Source organism: Aythya marila (assembly GCF_965140915.1).
Source record: "Aythya marila genome assembly, chromosome: 7".
NCBI lineage: Eukaryota > Metazoa > Chordata > Aves > Anseriformes > Anatidae > Aythya > Aythya marila.
In genome coordinates, this window is record NC_139048.1 from 29,261,520 (window position 1) to 29,288,188 (window position 26,669).

The window sequence follows — 26,669 nt, forward strand, 5'->3', positions numbered from 1 at the left end:
GCGTTGGGGCCCATCATAGGGCTTGGAGTGGCCATTGGGCCTGTCACAGGACTTGGAGTGGCCGCAGGGTCTGTCACTAGGGTTATAGTGGCATTAATTGCAGCTTGGTAGGCATAGGCCAAGTCCCAGCACATTGCAGTGATTTGTGTGCCTGGTATTGCCAGGGTGATGACACTTTTTCAAGCACTCTACCTTTTTTTTTAAGGATTTTTCAGTTGTTCAGGGGTGAATTTCCAAAGCACTGGAGATGCCCACTGCTCTAGACGCCTGCTCATATCCTCCCACTCTCCCTGCCATTTGTAACTATCCTTCCTCAGGACAGATCTCTGGATGACACTCTTGAGTATTTGTTCAACCTTAAACAAAACCTGAAACCCATTCAGGAGACATAACAATAAGAACAGCCTGGTCTAAATATCCCAAGGATATTTGAAGTTTTGGAAAGCTACCATAACTCACCTGGAGGAGAAGAAAGGGGTAGAGGAGAAAGGGAGAGTGAATAAGTGAGAAAAAACATCTTCCCCAACCCCTCCGTAGATTGGCTCCTTGAAGAAAAAGCGTGAAAGGTTTAATTATTAACAGTTTCTGAGGTAGGTCAACTAGGTCAACTCCCAAAGTACGGAGTTGACGGCAATGCTGAATACAAATACCAGGTTAGTCTCATGGCTGGTAATTTTATGATACCATAAGCCAGTGTTACACAGTACAGCAAAATAGTAATCCTGTACCAACCCCCAGAAGCGATAAACAACATGACAGGGAACAAATACACTAAGTAATGTGCCATATAACTCAGTTCAGAAAACAGGCACAGCAGACCTGAGATCACAAAAATTGGCGTTGTGATTACCAACTATTAAACTGATGTAATGCTTATAGGAATTCAGTTTTAACACACTCTAGTCAGATCTGTTGTTATCTCAACCCTTCATGCTCCGCATTGGGTGCCAAAAGGACTGTTGTGGTTTAACCTGTCCAGCAGCTCAGCACCACACAGCCATTTGCTCACTTTCCCCCCTACTTCTCTGGGATGGGGAAAAGAATCAGGAAAATGAAGCTTGTGGGTTGAGATAGAGACAGTTTATTTGGACAGAAAATAAAGGAAAATGATAATAATGATAATAGTACTACTACTAATATGTACAAACAAGTGATGCACAATGACATTAATTAAACTTTGGTGCTTAATGGGGGTAAATGTGTTTAACAGTGCCATGGAGGCTTAGAAAGAGCAGCTCTGTGCTGAGAAAGGAATGGAAGTTCCAGTCCGAACAGCTTTCCCAGCTTAGGTGTGTTTTCTTGGCCTGCGGCTTGCAGCACCAGCTTTTCTCTGAAATTCAGCTGGTGAGCCCTGCTCGGTGCCTGTCTACAGCATGGTCCCTGCAGCATGAGGTGCTGCCCTGCAGGGGAGCAGATTTGATGCAGTTACCACGGACTTGATCCACGTTAAGGAGCCCTTGCAGAAGGGCCTCATGAGGATTTCCAGGAGAGGAATCTCAATGCAGCTCTTACGGTTCATGCTGAGCAGAGGCCAGGAAGCCTAGCCAGGCCTGTGCTGACTCTGGAAAGCCATGTGAAGTGCACTGGGCTGTGGATTTATCACCTCAGCTGCATTGTTGTACCAAGAACATGCTGCATCTGGCTCATAAACTCGTTGAACTGAGTGTGTTGGCAGCAGTGTGGGGCAGCCACATGACTGTTTTGAGTCAGTTCTGGTCTGACAGGGCTTGTTGCTCTTTGCTGCTAGATCCTGAAGTAGACACTTTAAAATGCATGGGTTTTCCACTCTCTGGTTTGTAGCAGCTCTACCAACACTCTAAAGACGAAGAGTTGATCTTGGCTCTTTGTGTTGTGCTGTATCTTGGATTTTAATGTGTTTAAATATACGTGTGCTTCGGAGGTGTTTTCCATCATGGCTGACTCTCAAGCTACTCCAGTTCAGTTAGATCAGCTCACATGTGTCAGGGCTTCAAGCACCTCAACAGTCCAGACTCTACAAATGTATTGGGACAGCCTAAGAAGGTAGCAGTTTGCTTGGTGGTGCGACTAAAAGGGCAAATAATGCACTGTGGTGGCTCTGCCCAGCATCCCTTCCAACAGGGATTGATAGTGAATGTCCTGGGAAAAGAGTAAGTGGTAGTACTGTCTGATAATATACTAAGGTAAAAATGTATTGTTTCATGAAAATCATGTACTTGGTACCCTACTTGCTCAATGTCACTCTGAGAGCAGTGTCTAGAAGAATGTGCTTGGGTATTGACTGCATTCTTCACTTTGTTAAAGCAGCAAGTGAAAATGTGGGAGTAGACAGACTGAGTTAGTGGAGTTAGGCGTATGTTCCTTGTAAATTGGAAATTATTTTCAAGATGCCATGGCCATGTAAAAGATGAGTATTCTGGAATAAACTGGATTTAATACACATTTAATTACCATGCGGTTTCAGTGGATGGGGACTGAGTGACGATTAACTATCTGTGGCATATGTACATCATATGACTTTATGGGCACTCTGAGGCTCTTACATTGATTGAGAATGCTTTTAAACATTTTGAAATAAAATAAAAAAAGATAATAAAATTTACCAGAAACCACTGAAAGCAGAAAACCTTCAAGTATGTACTAAGTATGTACCAACTGTGCATTTCTGCCCCCGTTTGAAAACATTGTTAGGGCAATTTGTTTTGAGAATTAAATCCTTGCAAGTCCCCTTCAGAAGATGTAGTTAAGGTGAATGGTTCATTTCATCTGCTTTGGTGCTGGAACTGTCAGATGCTGTGAAAAGCATCTTTATCTTCTGTATAACTGCAGTCTTTTCACATCAGTTTTGCTACATGCTGGAGACTCAAGTGCTCCCCATGGACCTGTATTTTGATTGATGAATTGTTAGCATTAATGTAAAGATAAAGGCTGTAAAATAAGTGATGGTGCATGGGAACAGCTGTGTGGAATAGGTGAGGCTTTGATCCAGTAGCAAGCACTGGAATTAACCTTTGATACACCCATGTTTAAGAACCCAAGTTGGAGTGTTCAAATGGCTAATCAGAAGTGGAAAGTCGCCCCTCACAGAAATTCACCCTTTTGCTGTGTGAGTCTGGAGCTTAACTCTCACACTAGTACTCACCCCAGCTTGAGAACACTTAAGTGTTTCCATATTGTATTTTTAAACAGTGGTCCCATAAATGTGTAGTATGTTTCTTTAGCAACAGAATAGTTTGGGCACCTATGGCAATACTTTCAAAGATGTGTCCTGAAAATTAGGCCCCTGTATTTGTAGGTAAGTGCTTCAACAAAAGCATCTTACAGGTGCACATTGTGGGTTCCTCTCCTTGGCAGAGCTGTTGTGCATGACTGTGCTGAACAGCTGCGACCTGGCAATCAGTTTAACCTTAACGTAGGTGCCTTTGGGTCTGGTGACTGATCTGGGCTTAGACTGGCAAATGTTTTCCTTGGTTATTATTTTAGACATCTTTAGTATTCTGTTGCAGAAGACAAATGGGATCAGGTTTATAAATTTGAAACAGCAAAATTTTACCCATAGTGAGATGACTTACTAGTTCTTGCATTTGCGTTCTGGCTTCAGAAATGAAGGCGAGCAATAGGGAAAACCACACCACCTTCAGGGAGGCATTCTTTCCTATCCCAAGTCCTTCTAAAATTCACTTTCATGTGATATTCAGAGAACTAAGATTTTGAAATGGCGGGAGATGCATCCTTCCCATCCCCGATTTTATGTTCAGTGGAAAAGTTTCCATTTTAATACTTAATGCTCTGCAGACAGAATCTTTCGTTAGGTTGGTATATTAGTTTGGGTCTTTTCCCTGTTTTTTAACCTCTTTGATGAGACTGAACATTGTCAATGTGGCGTCCATCCACAAGAAGGGCCGGAGGGTAGACCCGGGGAACTATAGACCTGTCAGTTTGACCTCAGTGCCAGGGAAGCTCATGGAGCAGATTATCTTGAGTGTAATCACGCGGCATTTACAGGGCAACCAGGTGATCAGGCCCAGTCTGCATGGGTTTATGAAAGGCAGGTCCTGCTTAACGAACCTGATCTCCTTCTATGACAAAGTGACGCGCTTGGTGGATGAGGGAAAGGCTGTGGATGTGGTCTACCTTGACTTCAGCAAGGTTTTTGACATCATTCCCCACAACATTCTCCTCAAGAAACTGGCTGCTCTTGGCTTGGACTGGCGCACGCTTCATTGGGTTAGAAACTGGCTGGATAGCCGGGCCCAAAGAGTCATGGTGAATGGAGTCAAGTCCAGTTGGAGGCCAGTCACTAGTGGCGTTCCCCAGGGCTCGGTGCTGGGGCCGGTCCTCTTTAATATCTTCATCGATGATCTGAATGAGGGGATCGAGTTCACCCTCAGTAAGTTTGCAGATGACACCAAGTTAGGTGAGTGTGTGGGTCTCCTCGAGGGTTGGAAGGCTCTGCAGGAGGATCTGGATAGGCTGAACCGATGGGCTGAGGTCAACTATATGAAGTTCAACACGGCCAAGTGCCGGGTCCTGCACCTGGGGTGCAATAACCCCAAGCAGCGCTACAGACTGGGAGAGGAATGGTTGGAGAGCTGCCAGGCGGAGAAGGACCTAAGAGTATTGGTTGATAGTCAACTGAATATGAGCCAGCAGTGTGTTCAGGTGGCCAAGAAGGCCAACAGCATCCTGGCTTGTATAAGAAGCGGTGTGGCCAGCAGGTCTAGGGAAGTGATTGTCCCCCTGTACTCAGCTGTGGTGAGGCCACACCTCGAGTACTGTGTTCAGCTTTGGGCCCCTCGCTACAAGAAGGACATGGAGGTGCTTGAGCAAGTCCAGAGAAGGGCAACAAAGCTGGTGAGGGGTCTGGAGAACAAGTCCTACAAGGACTGAGGGAGCTGGGCTTGTTCAGCCTGGAGAAAAGGAGGCTCAGGGGCGACCTTATTGCTCTCTACAGGTACCTTAAAGAAGGCTGTAGCAAGGTGGGGGTTGGTCTGTTCTCCCACGTGCCTGGTGACAGGACGAGGGGGAATGGGCTGAAGTTGCACCAGGGGAGTTTTAGGCTGGATGTTAGGAGAAACTTCTTTACCGAAAGGGTTGTTAGGCATTGGAACAGGCTGCCCAGGGAAGTGGTGGAGTCACCATTCCTGGAGGTCTTTAAAAGACGTTTAGATGTAGAGCTTAGTGATATGGTTTAGTGGAGGACTGTTAGTGTTAGGTCAGAGGTTGGACTAGGTGATCTTGGAGGTCTCTTCCAACCTAGAAATTCTGTGACTCTGTGATTCTGTGATTCATTTACTCTATCTGCTAACAGTCCATAATGGTCACCAAGTGAGCACAGAGTGCTATGTACTAATCTTGTTTAGGTGCTTTCACCACCTATTACACTCAAGTTTAATAATCTTTTTCTATAAAATCACTGCCAAAGGTTCTGTCTTGATCCTTAATATTTCTCTTTTGGTTATCTTAATACTCTTCTCTTGTCAATACCTTCTTATTTGCCTCCACCAGGACACAATTTACCAAGAAAATGCACCAAGAAACTCTACCAATGTAGACTTTCTTTACCAAGAAACTCTACTTAACTTTCTCACAAATTAAGCTGCCATTGAGAATCCAGACAAACCTTCAGTAAAATAAACCATTCCCAAGCAAACTTAATGTATTTGGTCATTTGGTCTTATGCAAAATATTTATGAGGTTTGAGAAATCTCATTTTCCTGAATAAACAAGCAACAAACCACTACTCAGCCCACTGGCAGAGATATAATTGCATGATCCATCAGATTTTTTTTTAGAGGAAAGCAGCTACAATCAATTTCCAATCAGGACCCCATGCCTCTGAGCAAAGCTGAATGCAAAGCTCAGGAGCACCCTGGGCCAAGGACCACAGGGGGCTACAGCTTTGCCATAGCTATGTCCTAAGTACCCAAAAGAAAGGCACAGCTGTGAAGTGCTTCCTGAGCACAGTGCACCAAGAGATGGAGGGCACCCACAGCGGGCTGAGTGCAGAGCAAGGTGCTGACCTGTGCTCCCTGCAGGAGGTGCTGTGAAGAGTGACATATCCTCCAGCATGGAATGGTGTAGCCAGTGGTATCAAGAAGATGAAACCTCCCAGCAGTCTGAATTCCTGAAGCTTACATGTTGTAGGGTCAGCTGATTGGTCAATTTCTTAAAACAAACAAACAAACAACAACAAAAAAAATTAGGAAGCCCTAGACTGAGCAGCACTATGCCGCAACTCACATGGCAAAGGGTGACAAGGGCTCCAAACTCTCTAAAAGAAGTGCCTATTAAACAACATCTGCCTCGAGGCCAACTCCGGAGCTCCCATTCAAAGTGAGTACCATCAACACCCTCAGCAGGCAAACCCAGTCCTTTAGATGCAATGAGCTTGGTGTAAGGGGTTTTACATCAATCTGTTGCAAGATGTGTGCTGAAGCATCAGGTTATAGTGTCTCCCATGCTCCTATCTGCAGTTCTCTGGCACTTCTTCCCTCACCTATGCAGCTCATTAAGGACAGTAATCCAACCATTTCACAGTCACCCACTCTCCAGGCTGGCAGGATAGGAATGTGTTTTCCTGAATGGTAGCCACAAGGCAAACTGTTGGCAGTGTGTTAAAGGTGGAAGGGCAGTTCTATAAAGACAACAGGTGAGGTGAAGTTCCTTCAGTTTCTGACCGTGGGCTCCAAGAAGCTGCAGCAGCAAGCTAATAAATTCAGAAAATGCTGGTTGTTGCCTACTGGTATCCACTAGTGTGCTATGACCATCATCAAGAAAACTCCATCCTTCTCCAGGTGCCTACCTGCCACCACCCCTCAGCATTATCTACTCCGCTCTCAGTACATTGGGATCCCTCTTTCCTAACACTAAGCCATAGCTTCTTGCAAAATTCAAGCTAGTGCCAGGTATGGTTACAGGAAAATTCTAGGTGCTGGAGATGGCCCATCAGCACTTTCTGGAAGCTGTCACACCCTCAAGTCATTCTGGCTAGGCAGCACCTTCAGGTGGGCAGGTTTTGATTACTTTAGAAGATGATCTTCATCAGGGTGGATCAAGCCCCGAGCATGCCTGGATAACCGGTGCAGGGATGGCTTAGCATGCACCGTATCCTTTATGACACAGTGCCACTCTCCACTTCCCAGGCTGAATGCTGTGGGACAATTTCCCATGGCAGGTCAAGCTCGGTAGATGAGTTCTAGCACACATCCCACCCATGCTCCTAATCGCAGCGTACTGCCTCCCCTGGCTCAAACACCGCGCTTGATCAACTACACTAAATCTAAGGGCTCGAAAACAAGCAAGCAAAAGCCAAAACAGCCTTGCCAGCCCAGGCACGGGGTTATGGGCCCAGGGGCGGGGCCGCAGCCGGCAGGGGGCGGAGCGGGGCGGAGCGGGGCGGAGCGGGCGATGGCGCGGGTGCTGGTGCTGGGCGCGGGGCTGACGGGCGGCGCCTGCGCGGCGCTGCTGCGGGGGGCGGTGTGTGGTCGCGTCGTCGTGTGGGACAAGGCGCGCGGCGCAGGTGAGCCCGGCGGGACGGGGCTGGGGGCGGCCGGGCGGGGCGGAACGGAACGGAACGGAACTGAACTGAACTGAGCGTTGCTTGCAGGGGGCCGCATGAGCACGAGCCGCAGCGCGCGGGGCGCCGCCTGCAGCGCCGACCTGGGAGCGCAGTACGTCAGTCCGCGGGCGGGGCGCGGCAGGTGAGCGGCCCCGCACCCAGAGCGCTCCGTGCCTCCCCGCGGCAGCCCCCCCGGCCCTTGCCTTCGCCCCCCGCTCCCCCTCTCCGCCCTGTGGCCGGTCGGGGGCTTTTCTGCGTCGTGTCTGGTCGTGCATAGTCTGCATGAAAAACACGGAGACTACAGAACAGTTTTTTATTGCTTCAGCAGTCGGGCTTCTCATCTTTAATTGCAGAAAGTAATGACAGCTGGCGTTGGTTTTTGTGCAGTGTTTTCATCTCTGTCACTTCTATTTTTAAGCTTCTTTGATGAGCTTCTGTCTCACGGCATCTTGAAACCACTGACTGCACCCATTGAAGGAATGGTAGAGAAGGAAGACTCTTGCAATTACATGGCACCTCAGGGCATCTCCGCGGTTGTCAAGTATTATTTAAAGCAGTCAGGTAATTTTTAGATGCCTTTGTTTGCAATTAAAGTTTTTAATTCCAATGTTTTTGATGGCATTCTTGAATGTTCTAGTTGGAGATTTAAATTTGAAAAACTGTTCAAGTTCCTTACTTGTTTATATATGTCTTGAAGTTACTTAAATAGTTAAACGTGTCTGTGAGCTTTGGAAATTTCCAAGTCCTGCAGGTGCTTCACTGACTTCAGCTGCGCTGCAGGCATATGAAAAATGTCTACAGATGTAAGGGCTGTAGGACCAATAGACAAGATTGTAGTTATCCTGTTTGGTTAGCAAGTCCTATGCAGTTAGGACAGAAATAATGTAGTGGGAGTAAGATGACACTGTGTTTGCACAGATGATTGAGAAGATATTTAAGCTGCGTACAACTTGAATAAAGTGAGCGCTGTTTTTTTTTTTTTTTTTTCCATGAGCAGCTGGGAGCATAGTAGTGAGTTACATCCTGTGTTTTGAAGAAATGAGCACTTAGTATGTAAACCTCCTGTGTTGAAAGCTCTTCAGAAAAGACTCGAAGAGAAGAGTTTAAACTGTAACTACTACAGTAGGTGGAATGTGGCAGAATCACGTTATACTGCTTAGTGAACTGATTTAACTTTGGTTTGAAGAATGTTAGTTTTAAGAGCAGTCAAGCTTTGCATGTTTTATGGGACTTATTTCTTTTAATTAGCTGTTTTTTTGAGTCCCTAATCTTTCACATAATTGTGCTACTGTCTTCCTATATGTGGGATATACTAAGGGGGACAGTTCTCTCTTTCAGCTCCTGAATGTATGCTTTGTTCCCTTACCCTGTGCCACGTCCTGTGCTCATCCGATTTCATGCTGCGGTAGTTCAGCTCACTAAAGCCACAAGAAGTTAACCTGTCTGAAAGCAGCTGATAGTTTTCCACCTGTTTATTGAGCTGAATCGTGTCAGTAAGGAGTCGGATGAATGTCAGCCCTAGCACAAGAGAGTTACAAGAATTTTTCAACTAATGAGGATCTCTTCTTTAAATGTCCTATGGTGGCTGTTAAATTCAGCAACCTAATTTGTGAAACTTTGCCCAGAGATCATTTGTGTGCTTTGCTGCTTAAAAGCCATGCATTTACTAAGGGAAACTACTGTGTATTTCTCCATGGAATCCAGTTACAAGTATTTAACTCTTCTTTTTTTGAACCAGGTGCAGATGTCTTCTATGAATACCATGTAACTCACATCTCCCTTCGAGATGGGAAATGGGAAATCTCCAGGAAAACAGGACCACCGGAATTCTTTGATGTAGTTATTCTCACAATTCCTGTTCCACAAATTCTTCAGCTACAAGGTGACATTGTAAACAGTAAGTTTGTACCTCAGAACTGCAGGTATTGAGCCTGAAATGATGATTGAGCTTCATGTATAGTAAAAAAGCCCTCAACAGTCTGAGCTGCCTGTTAATTTCTGCCAGAATATGATGAATCTCAAACTGATAGGAGATGGGTAGTTGCGAGGCTATATGTGTTGTGCATGAGCAGTAAATGAGCAGTAATACTAGATGGAAAAAGATCTCTGCAAATTTTTTCTGAGTCACTTTTTCAGGATAGTCTTTCTGTAGCTTGAAAATAGTTATCAAAAAGGACAAGATCCTCAGCTAGTCTGGACATGGTTGTTTCCTTGTTGCTACCTCTTTGTGGAAGTCTGATGTTTTGTTTTGTTTTTGTTTTTTTTTCATTGCTGCTCTTGGTATGTTTGCACTTGGGATGAACCAGGGAGTAAGACTTGAATAACGTATGCGCTGCAGGGAAAATCCTTAGGGCATTCAGTGGGACTAAAATCATATGGCCTTCCGGGGACAAAAAAGCAGGGAGCAGGGCTCTTTGATCTTAACTCTAGAAGATGAAAGCATCTCAGACCCTCCGGCTTGTTTGCTGTTTCTGGCTGTCCCCTTGGGGGTTGTATTTCCGAAACATGATTAAGTCCTAATTAAACTTTGGTGCTTAATGGGGGTAAATGTGTTTAACAGTGCCATGGGGGCTTAGAAAGAGCAGCTCTGTGCTGAGAAAGGAATGGAAGTTCCAGTCCGAACAGCTTTCCCAGCTTAGGTGTGTTTTCTTGGCCTGCGGCTTGCAGCACCAGCTTTTCTCTGAAATTCAGCTGGTGAGCCCTGCTCGGTGCCTGTCTACAGCATGGTCCCTGCAGCATGAGGTGCTGCCCTGCAGGGGAGCAGATTTGATGCAGTTACCACGGACTTGATCCACGTTAAGGAGCCCTTGCAGAAGGGCCTCATGAGGATTTCCAGGAGAGGAATCTCAATGCAGCTCTTACGGTTCATGCTGAGCAGAGGCCAGGAAGCCTAGCCAGGCCTGTGCTGACTCTGGAAAGCCATGTGAAGTGCACTGGGCTGTGGATTTATCACCTCAGCTGCATTGTTGTACCAAGAACATGCTGCATCTGGCTCATAAACTCGTTGAACTGAGTGTGTTGGCAGCAGTGTGGGGCAGCCACATGACTGTTTTGAGTCAGTTCTGGTCTGACAGGGCTTGTTGCTCTTTGCTGCTAGATCCTGAAGTAGACACTTTAAAATGCATGGGTTTTCCACTCTCTGGTTTGTAGCAGCTCTACCAACACTCTAAAGACGAAGAGTTGATCTTGGCTCTTTGTGTTGTGCTGTATCTTGGATTTTAATGTGTTTAAATATACGTGTGCTTCGGAGGTGTTTTCCATCATGGCTGACTCTCAAGCTACTCCAGTTCAGTTAGATCATAGAATCATAGAATCATAGAATATCCTGAGTTGGAAGGGACCCTTAAGGATCATCAAGTCCAACTCTCGACACCGCACGGGTCTACCCAAAAGTTCAGACCATGTGCCTAAGTTCACAGTCCAATCTCTTCTTAAATTCAGACAGGCTCGGTGCAGTGACCACTTCCCTGGGGAGCCTGTTCCAGTGTGCGACCACCCTCTCTGTGAAGAACCCCCTCCTGACGTCCAGCCTAAATTTCCCCTGCCTCAGCTTAACCCCGTTCCCGCGGGTCCTGTCACTAGTGTTAATGGAGAAAAGGTCTCCTGCCTCTTGACAACCCCTTACGAGGAAGTTGTAGACTGCGATGAGGTCTCCCCTCAGCCTCCTCTTCTCCAGGCTGAACAGGCCCAGTGACCTCAGCCGTTCCTCGTACGTCTTCCCCTCAAGGCCTTTCACCATCTTCGTAGCCCTCCTCTGGACACTTTCCAACAGTTTCATGTCCTTTTTATACTGTGGTGCCCAGAACTGCACACAGTACTCGAGGTGAGGCCGCACCAGCGATCAGCTCACATGTGTCGCAGATCAGCTCACATGTGTCAGGGCTTCAAGCACCTCAACAGTCCAGACTCTACAAATGTATTGGGACAGCCTAAGAAGGTAGCAGTTTGCTTGGTGGTGCGACTAAAAGGGCAAATAATGCACTGTGGTGGCTCTGCCCAGCGTCCCTTCCAACAGGGATTGATAGTGAATGTCCTGGGAAAAGAGTAAGTGGTAGTACTGTCTGATAATATACTAAGGTAAAAATGTATTGTTTCATGAAAATCATGTACTTGGTACCCTACTTGCTCAATGTCACTCTGAGAGCAGTGTCTAGAAGAATGTGCTTGGGTATTGACTGCATTCTTCACTTTGTTAAAGCAGCAAGTGAAAATGTGGGAGTAGACAGACTGAGTTAGTGGAGTTAGGCGTATGTTCCTTGTAAATTGGAAATTATTTTCAAGATGCCATGGCCATGTAAAAGATGAGTATTCTGGAATAAACTGGATTTAATACACATTTAATTACCATGCGGTTTCAGTGGATGGGGACTGAGTGACGATTAACTATCTGTGGCATATGTACATCATATGACTTTATGGGCACTCTGAGGCTCTTACATTGATTGAGAATGCTTTTAAACATTTTGAAATAAAATAAAAAAAGATAATAAAATTTACCAGAAACCACTGAAAGCAGAAAACCTTCAAGTATGTACTAAGTATGTACCAACTGTGCATTTCTGCCCCCGTTTGAAAACATTGTTAGGGCAATTTGTTTTGAGAATTAAATCCTTGCAAGTCCCCTTCAGAAGATGTAGTTAAGGTGAATGGTTCATTTCATCTGCTTTGGTGCTGGAACTGTCAGATGCTGTGAAAAGCATCTTTATCTTCTGTATAACTGCAGTCTTTTCACATCAGTTTTGCTACATGCTGGAGACTCAAGTGCTCCCCATGGACCTGTATTTTGATTGATGAATTGTTAGCATTAATGTAAAGATAAAGGCTGTAAAATAAGTGATGGTGCATGGGAACAGCTGTGTGGAATAGGTGAGGCTTTGATCCAGTAGCAAGCACTGGAATTAACCTTTGATACACCCATGTTTAAGAACCCAAGTTGGAGTGTTCAAATGGCTAATCAGAAGTGGAAAGTCGCCCCTCACAGAAATTCACCCTTTTGCTGTGTGAGTCTGGAGCTTAACTCTCACACTAGTACTCACCCCAGCTTGAGAACACTTAAGTGTTTCCATATTGTATTTTTAAACAGTGGTCCCATAAATGTGTAGTATGTTTCTTTAGCAACAGAATAGTTTGGGCACCTATGGCAATACTTTCAAAGATGTGTCCTGAAAATTAGGCCCCTGTATTTGTAGGTAAGTGCTTCAACAAAAGCATCTTACAGGTGCACATTGTGGGTTCCTCTCCTTGGCAGAGCTGTTGTGCATGACTGTGCTGAACAGCTGCGACCTGGCAATCAGTTTAACCTTAACGTAGGTGCCTTTGGGTCTGGTGACTGATCTGGGCTTAGACTGGCAAATGTTTTCCTTGGTTATTATTTTAGACATCTTTAGTATTCTGTTGCAGAAGACAAATGGGATCAGGTTTATAAATTTGAAACAGCAAAATTTTACCCATAGTGAGATGACTTACTAGTTCTTGCATTTGCGTTCTGGCTTCAGAAATGAAGGCGAGCAATAGGGAAAACCACACCACCTTCAGGGAGGCATTCTTTCCTATCCCAAGTCCTTCTAAAATTCACTTTCATGTGATATTCAGAGAACTAAGATTTTGAAATGGCGGGAGATGCATCCTTCCCATCCCCAATTTTATGTTCAGTGGAAAAGTTTCCATTTTAATACTTAATGCTCTGCAGACAGAATCTTTCGTTAGGTTGGTATATTAGTTTGGGTCTTTTCCCTGTTTTTTAACCTCTTTGATGAGACTGAACATTGTCAATGTGGCGTCCATCCACAAGAAGGGCCGGAGGGTAGACCCGGGGAACTATAGACCTGTCAGTTTGACCTCAGTGCCAGGGAAGCTCATGGAGCAGATTATCTTGAGTGTAATCACGCGGCATTTACAGGGCAACCAGGTGATCAGGCCCAGTCTGCATGGGTTTATGAAAGGCAGGTCCTGCTTAACAAACCTGATCTCCTTCTATGACAAAGTGACGCGCTTGGTGGATGAGGGAAAGGCTGTGGATGTGGTCTACCTTGACTTCAGCAAGGTTTTTGACATCATTCCCCACAACATTCTCCTCAAGAAACTGGCTGCTCTTGGCTTGGACTGGCGCACGCTTCATTGGGTTAGAAACTGGCTGGATAGCCGGGCCCAAAGAGTCATGGTGAATGGAGTCAAGTCCAGTTGGAGGCCAGTCACTAGTGGCGTTCCCCAGGGCTCGGTGCTGGGGCCGGTCCTCTTTAATATCTTCATCGATGATCTGAATGAGGGGATCGAGTTCACCCTCAGTAAGTTTGCAGATGACACCAAGTTAGGTGAGTGTGTGGGTCTCCTCGAGGGTTGGAAGGCTCTGCAGGAGGATCTGGATAGGCTGAACCGATGGGCTGAGGTCAACTATATGAAGTTCAACACGGCCAAGTGCCGGGTCCTGCACCTGGGGTGCAATAACCCCAAGCAGCGCTACAGGCTGAGAGATGAGTGGTTCGAAAGTTGCCAGGTCGAGGCAGAAGGGGAAAATGGTTAGCTCCTTGCAACATGTTTGGAACAACAGTAGGTGGCAGCAATCAAATAATGTTTAGGACATCCTGTTTGCATGACTATATCTACTGGGCTTACATGTATTTGGACTTTGCATATTTTGGTAGTAATTATTGTGGTTATGTGGAAATTAAAGATGAATAAATGTGTTTGAGTTTTGTAATATAAATTCAGCGTCAAAAGAAGAATAGACGTGCTTAAAAGCAGAATCTTTGAAAGTGAAAGGTCTAGATTTTACAAATACTTATAGTATTTCAGACATGCTGGGCTGTTTTATTGGTTGCTGATTTTAGAAGAATCAATAGTTGCAATTTTGCACATTTTCAAATGGGATCAACAAACTTATCTTTCAGCTCTGTTTCTAGTAAGAAGTTTGCAATTAAAGATCTCAAGTAGCTTTTATTTGTGTGTTCTGAATATTTGTGCGTTCAGAATGTTTGTGTTAAGTTGCTTTACTTGGAATTTATAATTACAGTTATGTGTGTTTTGTTTTAAGCCTGACCTATTTTTTCATCAGTGTAAATGTCCCACATGTTTTAAATAATACAAGCTGATGAGAAGATATGAATAAAATAGGACTACCTTTACACAGGGAGGCTTTAAAATGTGAATTAGGAATGCAAAATTCTGCTAACTTTTCATGAGTCCTAAGTTCTTTCTGAGCACTTTCTCTGTATGTGTTTATTTTTGGATAGGATGATGGTAAATTCTCCATTTTGTAATTCCAGTTTCAGGCAATCTTAGCAGGGCTTATCCAGACCTTGAGTTTACACTCGTTACCTAACACATCTAAAATGCATAATGTAAACATGTACACTGAATTGTTAGTTACTTATTGGGCCCTAGAAACTGAGGTCACACAGTGCAAATATTTGTACTTTCTGGAAATACTAAGTTACTAACTTTGCGTGAGAGTAGTTGTTGATATTAATGCGATCTTTTAAAAACACATCATTCATTTGAAATGGGTGCATCCCAGTTCTGACTGAGGTTGTCATCATGGAAGGATCAGTGTTGGTAAAATAGGATAAAATTGCTGTCACTGGAGACGTGACAGTGGCTATTGGGATTCTTAGTGCTCTGGCAGAAATGCACGATGTCTTACTCTGACATGAAACCTTGTGTCCTTGCCTATGGGAGAGCTGTTGGAATGATATGCAGGATACAGGGCAGCTCTCCTTAGCTGTAACATTCCTCTTAGTGTGCTTGGTTTCTGGCTGTGAATTTTACCTATTAGGTAAAAGGTAGGGACAGAAGGTCCTGTCCCTACTTCCCTCTGCTAGTGCCAGCTCTGGTGATTACCTTCTGCTGCAGCAATTTGTTCCCTCCTGTGGGTAGATCTGACCTGCCAATCCAGGAAGTATGTCTATATATGTACATATTATATTGTTTTTGTTGGGTTGAGGAGTTAGGAACCACAACATTGGCTTTAAAGCAGGCTAAGCTGTTATATGCTCTCTGCCTTCTGCAGCTCAGGTATAGCCTTCCTGCTTAGGGAATACCTTAAAAACAAATAAACAAAAAAACAACAACCAAACAAAAAACTACTGAAGCTGAAATCACAATATCAGGAAAAATCACAGTATGCCGTGCATGCTATTTTTTTAATAGGGAGTGATTATAATAGACTTCTTCCCACAGTTGTTAATAGAACACATTAAAAGCCTATCAAAAATTAAACAGGCTGCCACGCTGATTCCAGTGACCCTCTTCATCTGAGAAGTCTGAGGATTGAGCTAGATGTTTGTGAGCATGAGAGGTTTGCAAAGGAGAATGAAATAGCATAGTATTAGATAAAGGACTGCTTTGCATTTTATTGTCAGTCAACACTGCCGCAATTTTGTCTGGTAAAAAGCTGTAATTTTGATTTGACAGATTTCAAATCTGGAGAGGAAAAAATTCCAATACAGTGGATTTTTTACAAGGATACAGTGCTGGAAAAGAAAAAGCCTGCTGCCTTTCCCTTCAGAATGGAAGGGAGTGGGGCAGCTGCTTCCCATTCTAGGGGAGCCTCCAGTTTTCTTTGGCCTATCAAGGATGACAGCTCCTAATAGGAAGCCTGCAGAGGGGTCACACACCATCAGAGCATCTCTCTTTGGTGCCTTGTAATGTTACATAAATGTTTCCTTCAGCAGTCTTCTATTACTTGTTCTACCTTTCCTCCAGCAAGACAGTTTTATCAGCACAACTGTCTGTGGGACCACAATAATGTAGCTTCCTCCCCGACCCTTGCCCCAAAAGGTTATTTTTAGCAGGATTGTGTGTGTGATCTTCAGCTCACCATGTGGTCCGCAGACTCACTGGCACAATATGCACTTTGAGCAAGGGGAGGAGAACAGCACAGGATCTGTGCAACTGATTGAGCCATATAGGCAAAAAAATGCTCATGAATCTGTGGTTCAAATGCTGAGCTTAGATTTCCTGCGTAGTCCCAGGAGAGATTCAGAGCACCTGCACCTTATACAGGCAGCAGATTGTGCTGATTTAGCTGAATTGCTTTTAAAAAATTACTTTTGACTTGTGAGGCAAATCAGCTTTTCTGTGTTGAAACATGTAGTTTATCATGCTCTGGCTATCTGTAAGTATTGTAACCTGAACATGCTTCTCTTCCTGCCCTTACTGTCTATGTTGGTTGGCAGAATGCTGCAATACCAGGGGACATAATCATGGAAAATTTATTTAATGCCTGTTTAGCAACTTCACGTTGCTCCAGTAGTATATCTCCAAATGGAGAATTGGCACCCCAGGAATATCAGATCAGCTAAACATGAGCCCATGTGTATATGCACGTTAGCTTTTTTCTAAATAATAAAGGTGATGGTATTTGAACACAGGACGTATTTGGAACAGAAGAAATAAATGCTCTGAAACTTGTTTATCTGAACAATAAACAGATACCTCTCAGTTTTTCCCAACAGACAGTCTTTGGTACTGTCTAGGGATTGTGTTTAAACAGAAATCTTTCCAAAACTGTGAGCCTAAAGAAAAAAAGTCCCTGCCGCAAAATGTGAACAAACTGAACAGTTCTGAAACTTCTTCATTCGTGTTTCATGGTGCATGTGTTTAATGAGCTGATGGTTTCTGTGTTGTAAGAAGCCTGGATGTGCTACTGAGAACTTCCTCTTTGGTAGGTCTAGCCAAGGGATTTATATTAGACTTAAATTTTTAAATCCTTAATGTAAATTTCTTTACAGTTGATTTTTGATAATGTAGTTCTTCACCTCTCACTTTGAGTAAAATCTTTTTGTTTGAAATTTTGCTCATCTTTAGGTGGGGACAGTGGTTAAACTTGTGTGGAAACACATTTAGAAAAGATTTCTCTCCTTTCCTGTTACCATATCTGCTAGGCAAATGTGGGAGAGATGTGGGCTAAGGTGACCCTAGGCTACCTCTGAGGATTTTAAAACCATCGTTTTGAAATGAAACCTACAACTTGAATGTTTTTATGGAGTTGAAAATCTTTTTAAGTCTAGGGTATGCTTGCAGTAGTCTTAATTGCAGGTGTTTCACCTTTGTTTCACGAAAAAAAAAAATCACATTATCATTATCACAATCTCATTGTAATCAGATAGGCAGATGGAAGTCTTCACTGGAACACTTTTTTTTTCATGCTCTATGCAGTGCCCCTAGGCTAGATGCATTTTCATGGATTTCTACAGAATTTTAATAGCTGTTGTTCACTCACACCACTGTAATTGAGACTATTTTTTATAAAGTTTATCTTTACCTCACACTGATAACATCTGTAAACCTTTATTTTGCAGAAGTATTACAGTGCATATTGTTGGCCTTGAATGTGTCTGATGGGTCAGCTCACTGATGTGGCTGAAAACTAACACTAGGAGAAACATCCCATAACAAAAAAGGTTTGTGCTTGCCTCAGCAAGTTGGTCCAACTTAGTCTGTAATTGTGTGAGCTCTAGAGCTGAGCAACCCGAGAGAGATGGGAATGCCCTTTGTGGTGAGAAATCTGCAGTCAGGACAGTTGAAGATGAAACTTCAGGATAAAGGTGCATTTCCTTTGTACCCCTTCTTATACCCTGTTCTTTGCTCCTTGAACAATGGCCTCTTCCTTCTGTAATTTCAATCCAGAATATTATAATCTGATAGTATTTTAGCTGCAATGTATTATAAGCCCACATTTACTTTTGGCTGCCTTGGCACTAGCCTTATTTGACTTCCACCTTTCCAGAGATAGTCAAAACACTGTGAAGGTCTCCTGTGACTGTGTTCCGTTTAAAAAAAATAAAATTTGTTCAGACTAGTGTAGTTCTTACCTCATTTGAAGGCAGAATCTGGCTTCCTTACCCAGTGTTTTAGAAATTACTGATGATACTGTGTTCTTCAGGTTTACTTCAATTTCATTGTAGCATGATTTTTTTTCAAAACTTTTTTAATGTCCATGGCGTGTTTGTGAGAATGAATTCTGTTCCAGGACTTCTAATTACAAGACCAAGCCCACTGTTCTGACCCACATGAGTTTCCTGAAGGCTAGCAGATGACCATCGGTGGTCACCAGACTGATTCATAAATCGCATGACAGGGAATGGAGGTTGAAGTTTGTGCTAATGACCGCGCTTCATAAAGTAGTGTGCCTGGAGGCAAAATCTTTCATTTGTCATATACCTTAATAGTTTGTTTGAAGAATGTAAATATTGTTGGAGCTTCGTAATAAAAATCAGATGTGAGACTTCCCAAAGCCCTTCAGGTCTTGTTCACTTATCATAATTTCTGTTTTCTTTAGGAACTGTTCTAGCATCTGCCATGAATTCGTATCTATGGATGTTTCAAGGGGTTGAGAACTTTATTTCAGATGTGGTTGGCAGAACAACTTTCAGTGTTGCTTCACTTTCTAATTCCTATCATTCATAATGGCTGGACTAGCTAATAGTAGCATAGCAGTTGGATGTTGTAAACTTCAAGCATTTCCTGTTTGCACAAAGGTTGTTTTGGGCTTTGTTTTTGTGCCTGATTTTATTGATTGACTACTGAAATTTTGATCTTTGAAATTATGAATTACTTTGCTCCAAATGAGAAGCCATCATGTGTGTAAAACTTGATGGCAAGAAAATTGAAAACACAAGTTTGTAGCTTATTAACAATTTTCAGGTGGGTGGCTGTATGTGCATCTTGCAGGTCAAGACTTGCTGTAGGGTGATCAAGGTGGGTTGAATTACATTTCGAATATAGATTAGGAAGCACCATTTGCATCGTAGTTTTCCCAATCCACTGTTCTCTAACAGGGTAAGCAGGCAGTTTCACAATCCCACCACTTAATTGATACAGGAAATGGAATAGGTTAGGTGAGAAAAAGTGATGTGATTGGTTGACTTTGACTTTGCTGTAACATATGGAGCTTCATCAACAAACTCAGTTGCTACAAATTATTAAAATGTAAAGAACATGTTATCTTATTTAAAGGGATTAAAGCTGTTCTTTTACTTAATTTATTCAGAAAAACAAGGCTGTCCAGAGTCAGTTCTGTTGCACCAGTAGCCTATGAGTCTATTCCCAGAAGTAATGGCTTAAAAATAAAACTGGGCTGAAATGTGTCTGATTGGTGCTTCTCTGAGATAGATATAAGAAGATAAGCGTATACCTGTATGTAAAGAAGAATTTATTGATCTTCTCTCATTGATTTGTGCTTTATAGGAGATGCTTCTGCTTTATTTTAATGATAGCTAAAAGACTTTAAGTAAATAATTCTGTGAGTATTTCTAGCTTTTGGACAGTAGCTCAGAACAAAATATATGCATGGACTTCAACATCTTATGACTACGTGACCTGAGCTCTTGGTCACTTAGATATACAGTAACTGCAGTCATAAAATGATTTGTTTCAAATTCAGTGCCTTGTACAGTTAATCTTGTTTGCTTAATGCAAACCCTGAAATATAGCTGAACATAGTATTTCTAAGCCGCATGTGGCAGCAAAGTCCCTGTTGCTGCATTGTGTCTGCAAAAGCAGTGGTTAGGAGGGAGCGACAATGAACAACGTGTGAGCTGAAGGCTGAACAGGTTAGCTACCTATGGAAACACATGGAGGCAAACTTTAAGTGTACAATGTGCAGACAGCAAGTGGTTTACGTGTTTTGCAGACTGTTAAGTGACTGCGGAACAAGAAAGCAATGTATGTTTTTATGAAGCATAAAAGAAATAGCCTTTTCTGGCTGTTTGTTTTTCTTTTCTCACCAGCACAATAGGAATTATATTCATCAAAAGCACTCACTTAATTTGAATTAGGAATGCTTGTTTCAAAAATAAGCTCAAAACCAACATTCCCATTTTATAACCTGTTATGCTCAAAGACAAGTTGGAAGCAGGCAAAAAAATAAGTTTGAAACAAACACTTGTTTTTAAATAGCTGAACTACTACTAGAATTTGTGACTGACCAGGTAAAAAGGTTCCTTGCTTCCATAAGATACAATTACCAAAACAAGCTTAATTTTTTGTTTTGAAGAAAATGCCATGCAATTCTTAACAAAACGAGGAGAGTTTCTTCAAGTTTGGGTTTTGAATGTTTGTTTTAAGTTTATCTGCAAAGAACCATTGGAAGAATTGAATAGTGATAATCAAAATTCTAGGGGCCTCAGAGTCCTTTCCCATACATGCATTTAAGCAATGTGATTCATGAAGTGGATTGTTTAAATTTGGGGAGAAGAAAAAACACAAAACAAACAAATTTCTTGTAATTCTTAATATTTTGTATGTTAGTGTTCCTTTGCATTTACAGAAACATATCATCCCTTCACAGTATGGCATGGAATCGTAAACAGAATCTCAAGGTTGAGAGAGAATGGAAACTGTCTCCTGTGTGTATAAGTTGTGAATTTTGGCATTTCTTCATCTCTGTGTTGTTAGCACTTCATAGGTTGCTAGTGTTTCCTAAATAATTCCTAAAGGCATCACGTAATAGATGTCTTTAGATAAAAGTAAGTCTGTTTGTGTCATGCCTGTGCAACAGGACCTTGGCAGGAGGAGCACTTGTATACCTTTTTCCAGGAAAACCAATAAATGCTCTCTGATGCTGTCAGAATACTTCTAGGAAGGTATTCTACTCTTAATTTGTGTATTGCTTAAAAGCCTGTAAAGGGTCATAATTTTGGGAAGCAAAGGTGTGGTAGCTTTTTTTTTTTTTTTTTTTTTTTAACTTCAACTCCTCAAGGTTTTTGCCCCTTCATTCTTCAGGAGTTTGTGTGTTTTTTCTAGCTCTCCTCTATGGTAGTAGTCACAATACTATACTTCCTGCTTCCCATATGCTGCAAGAAGTAGAAACAGAGTCAGATCTTTAGAATGGAAATAAAACACTTCAGCTCTTTTTCTTTAACTTTTAGGAGGCGATAAAATGACATAGTAGTCCCATGGGGGAAAAAGTATGACACTTCCTTGTGGACAGCTTCAGTTAAGGCTTGTAAGAGAAAACAGTTAACTTTCACATCTCCTACATACTTAAAAATGCTATGGTAGCGTGGGGCTTTGGAAACAACCTAAGCAGGATTTTCAGATGACTTACTGGCGTGGATTTCATATTAATGCTATTTTTAAGTTTTTGGCTTTGGATTTTTTCTTAAGTTCTCATAAATCTGTTAGTGAAGCTGCTGCTGATACATATGTGTTTACAGGCAATGAGATACATAGATACCTGGCTTCTTTTAAATGAGTGTTTAGTCTTTGCTGTCATGTTTCCTTTTAGCTGTAGATATCATCTCCATGTGTTGTTGTGTTTTTTTTTTTTTTTTTTTCATCACCCTGTCTGTGGTTGCAGTTTTCTGTAAAGTCAAATATTAAAATACTAAGTATTATAATGGTTCATGGGCTTTAGATTTCAGTTTTCAGTAAGTACCTGCCTTTTCTTTCTTTTAAGTGGCACTTTCAAGGCAGCTAAGCAAGTCTGAGCAGAATTTTATGAGATCAGAACTTCTACTATTTTTGCCTTTGACTATAATTGCGAACTCTGACAATAGTCACCATCAACAGTTGAAAAACAGTTTTCCAAGGAAGGGCTTGTTGTGCTGGGGGAGGGGAGAGTTTGGCTTTTAAGTACAGCATTTGGTATTATGTACTAATGTCAAGGAATTCTTCATTCTGCTCCATCTGGTATTTTTTCATCCTCTGCTATGTTGTAGCTGATCTGTCAATAACTTTCAAGGATCTTTTTGTTGCTGTAATGCATTTTGAATACTGGTAATATGCAGCGGAGGCTTACTTTTAAGAAAGTAAAACAAAACAAAACAACAACAACAAGATAAAGAAAATGTGGGAAAATGGGTTTTTACATTGTATACCTGATTGTATGTCTAAAACTGTGTGCATGATATGCATGTTCTCATTTATGAAAGTTGGATAAATCATGGCATAGAGACCATTCGTAGTCATGTATGATTTGCTTAATTTATGTGTGCTTTCATAACACATGCGTATTTGGTTGCACCCCTTCTCTCATATCAGACTTTCCAAAGGATTTAGACATGCAAACTGAAAGAATATGTGGTTGTAAAAAAAAAAAAAAAAAAAAAAAAGCAAGTAAATAGGCAAGACATCCAGAGCACGTGATACAGTTGAAGATATATGATGGAGCTAAATGGCTGTGGATGAGGCATAACAAATGTATGTTGCTTTAATTTTTTTTATCCATTCCAGACTTTTTTCTGTTAGTGGTTTATATTTTAGGTATATCCAAATATCAGGCAAATTGTCTGAAGGAAAAACCCCGTTATTAATGGAAAAGTAGTCTAACAACAACTCTTGTACTGTGAATGTGATTTGTATGCCCATTCTGTTTCAGCTTTGAGGGAAACCTAACTTCTCTTTATTGGTATTTCAACCTGTACAAATGGAGGTTAACGCTTACCACACAGGTACTTACAGAGGGTAAGTTCAATTAGGACTAGATTTTGAGACAAGAAAGCCTATCTGGTGCTTTCTCTGCATTCTTGCTCTACAGACCAGCCAATTTCTAGATACATGGCAATGTAGCGTAACCTTTAGTAAAATTCACAAAATTTACTACATATATTTGAATTAATTTAAAGAAACACTTTCCCCTGTATAATGCTGTGGCCATTTATGTTTTCACAGTCTCTGAGGAGTTTTTGTAGAATCATAGAATCACAAAATGGTTTGGATTGGAAGGGACCTTAAAGCTCCTCTGGTTCCAGCCCCCTGCCATTGGCAGGGACACCTCCCAGTACACTAGGTTGCAGGAAAAAACATCCAGCCTGGTCTTGAGCACTGCCAGGTATGGGGCATCCACAGCTTCTCTGGGCAGCCTGTGCCAGTACCTCACCACCCTCACAGTGAAAATTTCTTCTAATATCCAGTCTAAATCTACCCTGTTTTCAGCTGCTGTCAGGTCCCCCTGGAGCCTGTTCTTCTTGAGGCTGAACCCCCAGCTCCCTCAGCCTGTCTTAACAGGAGAGGTGCTTCAGTGCTCCGATGATCTTTGTTGCCCCCTCCCTCTGGACTCACTCTAATACATCCATGTCTTTCTTGTGCTGGGGCCCCAGAGCTGAACACAGGCTCCAGGTGGGGTCTGACGAGAGCAGAGCAGAGGGGGACAATCCCCTCCCTCACCCTGCTGCCCACCCTGCTGTTGGTGCAACCCAGGGTATGGTTGGCTTTCTGGGCTGCATGTGCATGTTGCTGGCTCTTGTTGAGCTTCTCATCCACCAATACCCCTAGATACTCCTCCTAGGTATTCCTCAGGGCTGCTCTCAATCTGTTTTCCACCTGAAGAAGGCCAGACCCAAGTTCAGGACCTTACGCTTGGCCTTGTTGAATCTCATGAGGTTTGCAAGAGCCTTCTCAAGCCTGCCTAGGTCCCTGTGAGGTACCTCTGGATGGCATCCCTTCCCTCCAGCATGTCAACTGCACCACACAGCTTGGTGCCACCCACAGACTTAATGAGGGTGCACTGAATCCTGCTGTTTGTATCACTGAAAAAGATGTTAAACGGAGTCGGTCCCAGTACTGACCCCTGAGAAACATCACTATCTTTTTCAAGCATTTGAATAATATTCTGGCATCGTAGGCTTACTGACTTGCTTTCTCAATATGAATTTTTCCATCATTGCAGAACTGCAACATTTAGAAAGTGTTGCTTTTGTTTTGCACTTCCATTAAGGGCAACCTTAATAGGAGGCAGGATACAAAAGGATAGAACAATACCATGATGGCAACAAGTAGTCAGCCTTACATCTCTGCACATTATCTAGTATCTGTGAAGCAAGGAACATTTTTCACAGGAGAGATCATTGCATAACTCATAACTGGAAATAAAATAGAGGCATATTACACTAAGAAGAGTTGTCATTTTCTCTTTGGTATGTTTTAGATCACTAAAAAGTTGTGGTACAAGAGAAAAATGAGGTAGTTAATCTTTCTTCACCATGTTCTGTGTTAGTCTTCCTTTGTCACCAAAGCATGTATTTTAAAAGAAGATAAGGAAGGAAAAAGAAGAACATGGCTTCAGTAAAAGAAACTGTTAGCACTGTGTGTCAGAGACATGTTTTACAGAAATCTACTTATGTATAAACAACATGGTTTGGTGGTTTCATAGCTTCTCTGAACTGATACTGCAGGGTGTGTGATCAAGGGCTTTAACTGATAGGATAAATTGCAGCACTTTCTAACAGACTATAGACTACATTTGTTACTGAGTTATTTTTACTAGCAAAATGGATATATATATATTTTTTTGCCTCTTCATCTTCAGGTATGTACTATGAATGTCACTGAAGTATTAGGCATGAAAACATCAGACGTATACTGCAGGTACTGGTTGACACAACTTCACAACTGTTTCAAGTGAGAAAATGGGAAAGGAAACCAGATCCTGTCATTCTTGTTAATGTGAAGTGTCTCATGCACTCAGCCTGCCCAACAATGAGAGAAACTATTCCATTTTATGTCTTTTTCTCTGCTTTTAATAATCACGTGTGTGCAGGCTCTCACTCCTGTATTGGTGTCTACCCCCAACGCTTCCTTCAGCATACAGCAAAAGGAGAATGCTGATACTCTCTTTCATACAGTTTTATTTATAATGTGATTGTGGCACACATAGACAGGACTTACTTGTGCGGCACACTCCCTCTCGTTCACTCTGCAAGCAAGCAAAAACTTCTGATGTGTGTGTTTGTATTTTTATGGGGAAAAAAAAACAAACAACATGAAAGTAGGTGGCACTAGTTTATTAAATTGAGGATAAACGTTATTTCACTAAGGTAAATAAATTTATTTTTTGTATGGTAGAAAAAACATATACTTCTTGATGGAAAGTATGTTCCTTTGCATGAGAGCAGGTAATTCCTGAGAGATCTCTGCATGTAGACTAATGGTGAATTTCCATCAGAAAATTCACTGATGTGGGAATATTTGAAGAATAAGAGAGTAACAGGAACTAGTCCAAACACAAATACTGAAGTGCCTGAATGAACAGGAAAATCTGTCCTTAAATGAACGTATTGCTTCTTTGTGTTTTCTACTACATGATGTTTAACTTAAAAATGCTGATAAACTGCAGCATCTTCGTCTGGTCACATCCAAGTGCTTAATATCTCTTGGTACTGTTAAAACAGATTTTTAAAAATAGATTATTTAAAAACTGTTTATGTTTCATTTTCAGCATTCTGTAGCAGATATGATATAAAAAGGGAACAACAGACAGCTACAAAAAAAAAGTTAGTACACTTTGTTTCTAGTTCCAGTTTTGACTTTGAAGTTCTCCCCTGTACTTGCTTCTCTTTTTTTTTTCTTAAACCTAGAGTTGCAATATGATTAGGCATGCATGCTCCTGCATGCATTTTCACTGAGCTCTGTTATTAGGGTTCTCCCTTTCAGTTGTGGCAATGTTATTGACTGTCAGCAGTCTGTGCGTTTTTGAGCACTTCACACAAATCTCTTTTATGAAAGAGGGAAGCAGAAGACAATGATCAGCTTTCACAAGTCCAAAGCATATTATCTCCCAAGGTGATGAGTAATAATAAATTATTTTTGTGGTGCATAATTCTCTATCTCATTGCTTTGAAATGCAGCTAACAACTCACTGGCAACTCATATTTGAAAGGATGCAGCCAGTTTTAGTAATAGGATACGAACCATGAAAACGGTGGTATAAGATAGATGTTGTAATATTCATGAAGCCATCATGTGCAAAAAAAAACCAACTAAATCTTTTGCAGTACAGCTGAAAATCTATATATTGCCTAGGATTAAAATCAAAATCGTCATACATTAGAAGAGTGTGTAATTATGATACTGTGAAAAAGGGTAGAAATGAAAAAAGAAAAAGGATGCTCTGAGTGCCACCTTGCTTTTGCACAAAAGAACAATGGGATGGGGGACTTGACATCTGTTCCACTTAAAAGCTGCAGAGTCCAAACTTTGTTTTTAAAAAGCATAATGTTGACTGATGCTAGCAACTGGATGCCAGGGTCATGAAATTTGTGTGATGCTGTGATCAGTTAAATCCCTGTCCTTAACAATAACAGAGCTTGCAGAGAAATTGTGCCTTGAAATCAGGGGAGTGAGGGGGAGGAAGCCTGTAGTGTAATAAAACCTTATTTCAGTTTTACATTCAAATCATTTGAGTCAACCC

The 26,669-nt window shown here is 42.1% G+C and overlaps 1 protein-coding gene across 3 annotated transcripts in view; it reads left to right on the forward strand.

The window, feature by feature from the left end:
- Positions 1-7,389: 7,389 nt before the first annotated feature.
- RNLS (renalase, FAD dependent amine oxidase) overlaps positions 7,390-26,669 on the forward strand; it is a gene marked incomplete at its 5' end in the record, with an annotated part of 89,446 nt that continues 70,166 nt past the window's right edge. For 2 of the 3 annotated variants that reach the window (XM_082765256.1, XM_082765258.1), the window contains 4 exons: positions 7,390-7,501; positions 7,589-7,682; positions 7,959-8,101; positions 9,279-9,437. In XM_082765256.1, coding sequence (XP_082621382.1) covers positions 7,390-7,501; positions 7,589-7,682; positions 7,959-8,101; positions 9,279-9,437 — 508 coding nt within the window. The remainder of the gene's footprint in view (positions 7,502-7,588; positions 7,683-7,958; positions 8,102-9,278; positions 9,438-26,669) is intronic. The other variant, XM_082765257.1, reaches the window with a different exon arrangement.